Source organism: Glycine soja, chromosome 19 (genome assembly GCF_004193775.1).
Source record: "Glycine soja cultivar W05 chromosome 19, ASM419377v2, whole genome shotgun sequence".
Taxonomy (NCBI): Eukaryota; Viridiplantae; Streptophyta; class Magnoliopsida; order Fabales; family Fabaceae; genus Glycine; species Glycine soja.
The window spans coordinates 6,663,733-6,667,910 of record NC_041020.1 but is presented as its reverse complement, the minus strand read 5'-3'; the positions used below and the strand labels follow the sequence as shown (position 1 = coordinate 6,667,910).

Genomic DNA, 4,178 nt, shown 5'->3' with positions numbered 1-4,178 from the left:
TCAAAATTAACAACAGGTTTATTAATCACAGAACGAATTACCTAAGCAAAAAGTACTGGAATTCAGATCCAAGTGCAGATTCTCCTAATCGTACTATTGTGTATAATATATAGTTTCTTTTCCCAGGTTGGGTGGTACAAAACAAATCCAAATAGCTTAGGTTATGAAAGATGACCAAGAAGCAATCCATGACTCTATGTAAACACCAACTACCGGTTACTGATCAATACAAAAATTGATAAGAGAGCTGAGAGAAGGGACGACCCCCACTCTCCAAATTAAAACTGCAACACAGCAATGGTGTCAGAGATTGGATGAGTTTTCCGGGCTGAAAATGACAGTAGGTGGTACGGGGACACTCCAAAGAACCCTAATTTTTGTAATTACCAATTTGTCTTTTTTGCTCAGTCGGTAGTACTTTCATAAATTTAATTTGAAATTTAGTATCATAGAACCCTTTATTAATAAAAGAATATATATCCGTGCCACAGTTTGAATTAAGATTGTTCACTGTATGAACAGTCAAGAAAATATCATTCATTGTTTATCCATAGATTTTGATAAATAATTTAAGGTGACCCACAAAGATTTTTGTCATTTAAACTAGTTAATTATATTTTCAAGAATTAAAACAAGGATTTAATTTTAATATTCCAACAAATGTAAATGGTTAATGATACCAATCATAGGTTAAGATCGTTCATTTTTATAATATTATCTTAAAAGTTATATTTATAATAATTTTTAATTAACTGATAATATATGAAAATTAAATTCTTAAAATGAAGTTTGATTTTTTTCAAAAATGATTATTGAGAGTGGAATATTTATGTTAATATTGATTAATATTGACAAGAAAAGAGGATGTTATAGGAATGTGAATTAACTTGATCGATCTCTTAATTTTCTTCGTGATTAATTTATTACTATTTACTATCTTACCTTCCTCGCTGTAGGGTATCAATAAAACTTTTTGTTCAGAAGGAAGCAGTCAACAGTATTTGCACCGTTTCACTTCCACCCACCTTTTACTTCATGACCCTAAGGTTAAAAAGTTGAAGCCTCATAATAGAAAAAACCCAATTTTCCCTAGTTAATTTATACAGCAAAATGGGATAAGTTTTCACCACCCCATTTTACCTCCGCATAAACTAAGCATGAATAATTTGAAATTAACACATCACAGATTACGTAGAACCCTAACCCTAACCTAACATCACCAGAGACAATCACAGGAAAACACACATACCCTCACACAATATTATTATAACGGGTTCAAAAGTTGAATGATTTGACCCTGCTCTGCTTACGTTGCTTCCACATAATGAGGCAAAAAACCCACAAATTATGTGTGTCTTGTCCTCGGTATACTTACACTATTACTGTGTCATTCTCTCACTCTCTCACTCTCACTCTCTCTTTCTCTCTCTTCCTCCACTGGCCACGAACCTGATCCAGCAGATAATCCATTCACATAACAATAGACACTATGCACACAAAGCAAATACAAGTTCCATCGCTGGCCTAATTGAAATCCTATTAAATTCTCTAAACACTTTTTTTCTTCTTCTTGGATGGGTTAGTGTTAACAGCACTTAGCATAACTCATCCCTAGTCTCTATCTCTCTCTCCCTTCCCTTCCCTTGAAACCCTTTATATTAAAGGGTGTCTTGGGGCATCACTTTGGACCATTAAGTTGGGAGCTGAGGGTCAAAAGCAGTTCATTGTTCAGAGGAAGATAGACATACACTTCTTCAAAGAGCTAGGGTTTTTGTCCCTCCCTCTCAAAATTCATTAATTGAAAAGAGAAAGAAAAAAAAAAGAAAAAAACTTCTTCAAATGTTCCCTTACAGTTCCAACCCCTACCCTTCCTTCCCTTCATCATCTTCTTCTTCATACCCTCCTTTTCCTTTTCTCAACCTTGAGAATGCTTCTGCAAGCAACACCCTTCTTCATGATCCACTTTCTGTGCCTTACATACCAACTCATCATCATAACCCTTCAAGCATCCAAGAAGCACTGAACAATTTGCCAGTCACAGATCATAACTGTGGCGGTGGTGGTGGTTCTGCAATGACCAAACCTGACTCTAATGGTGGTGGTGCTCCTCACTATGGCATTTCTTGTTTCCTCACAAAGAAGCCACCTAAGAAAGACAGGCACAGCAAGATTTACACCTCTCAGGGCTTGAGGGACCGAAGGGTGAGGTTGTCCATTGCGATTGCTCGCAAGTTCTTTGATCTTCAAGACATGCTAGGGTTTGACAAAGCCAGTAACACCCTTGAGTGGCTCTTCAACAAGTCCAAGAGAGCAATTAAGGAGCTTGCAAGGAGCAAGCACAGCAACAACAACAGTGATGAAGGAGCCAAGAGCTTCTCTTCTTCATCTGATTGTGACGATGACTGTGAAGTGGTTTCTGAGATCAAGCAGAAACAACAACAACTCATCACTTGTGATGCTGCTACTACTCAACACAACCTGCAACAAGGGTTGGATTCAGGTGATAACAAGTCACCAACAACATTGGTGGCTGCAAGGGAGAGGATGAAGTTGAAGAGGACACAGAAGGAACCTGCAAAGATAAAGGAGTCAAGGGAGAAAGCAAGAGCAAGAGCAAGGGAAAGGACTAGTAACAAGATTATTATGTGCAATGTTAACACCAACAACAACAACACAGGAAGGAGGGTGCAACAACAAGACTTGAAGAAAAAGTGCCCTGCAATTGAAAACAACCATTCTCAAATCATGCATCAATCAAGTTCATCACCTACTCACAACCTTGTGGGAAATGAAACACCTAGAGATGACTTCAACGTTATCGAGGAATCCATTGTGATCAAGAGAAAGTTGAAGCCATCTTTGATGTCCTCTTCTCATCATCATCATCATCATCACCAAAGCCTTATGATCCCTAAGGAACCACCAAGCTTCAACAACTGTGAGTACCACCCCTTCTCCAATTTGTCTCCAAATTGGGATGCTAATGGATCCACTGGCCGCTCCAACTTCTGTGCCGTAGCTAGCATGAATCTATCCACAGGTATGTTTATGAGTTGTGTGTTTCATTAACATGATACTAAAGCTAAGTGCTCTTCTTCAAACCTTCTATTTTGATGATATTTACAGTTCTTTAAGTCTTCAATTTTCAGGGCTTCAAATCTTTGGAAAGTCTTGGGAGGAGTGCATCAATCCACGTTAATTTACACTAGTGTGTGTGTGTGTGTTAGCTTTTCCCTTGTCTTTTTCATCTTTTTTTTTTTTCAGTATCATCTGATTGAATGAAACTCTTGTAGTGGTTTGCCAAGGAATCATTTGAAGGCATCTTTCTGTGTTTTCCACCAGAAACTTTTTCTGTCCTATATTCCCCTTTCCACAATGTTTGTACCTCTTCTTCCTTTTGCTCATCATCATTTCAGCCAATGGCGTGTGACAGTTGCCACAAAGGTTGCTGCTGCTTGTAATATTGGTTTCTGACCAATATTTAAAGTGTGCTTGGCATTGCATAATGCCAATTATTAGTTATCAAGAAACTGTTCCTTCTAGCTGATTTTAAATATTTATATATTTGGTTAATTAATATTGTTCAACATTGATTAATATTTATATGTGCCTTGGTTAAAAGCATTTCAAGCAGTTATACATATACCTTGTTGCAAGAGGAGGTGGGGTACAGAAGAAATCTCTCAAGGTCTTTCAGCTTCTGATTATACCTGCTGATTTGCATTATTAATCACTAAACTGGAAATACAAGACAACTCATATAAATATACTGGTTTTCTAAGTATAAACAGATTGCATATAGATCAAACTCAACTAGAATTAATACGGAAGAACAGAACCTAACCTCGTTAAAATTTGACATCATACAAGGTTGTCAAACTCCTAGTGAAATTCTGACAACTAATGGTGGAGTTTTTTTGTATATTTGATAGTTTGATTTACTTTCTCTCAATCATTGCCATTTTTTTCTTCTTTCTTACACTAGCGGTTTAAAGTTAAAATAATCTGATGCTTGTTGTTTGTCTGGTGTGATGTATTATTTATTTGCTTAATGCATGGACAGATTGAAGTATCATTACTTCAGGTTTATATCTATTTGATACAGCATGCATATTAAGCAGTTAGGTATTTGAATTTTTCGCTTTCGAATGGCTTTTGTGAATGATTTCATGTTTTCT

At 36.6% G+C, this 4,178-nt stretch overlaps 1 protein-coding gene across 1 annotated transcript; it reads left to right on the top strand.

Annotated features, from left to right (window-relative positions):
- The first annotated feature begins 1,430 nt into the window (after positions 1-1,430).
- LOC114399861 (transcription factor CYCLOIDEA-like) lies at positions 1,431-3,578 on the top strand. The gene is made up of 2 exons (XM_028362078.1): positions 1,431-3,040; positions 3,150-3,578. Exons 1-2 carry the CDS (start codon positions 1,840-1,842, stop codon positions 3,197-3,199), a joined length of 1,251 nt encoding a protein of 416 aa, XP_028217879.1. The 5' UTR covers positions 1,431-1,839; the 3' UTR covers positions 3,200-3,578.
- Positions 3,579-4,178: the final 600 nt, after the last annotated feature.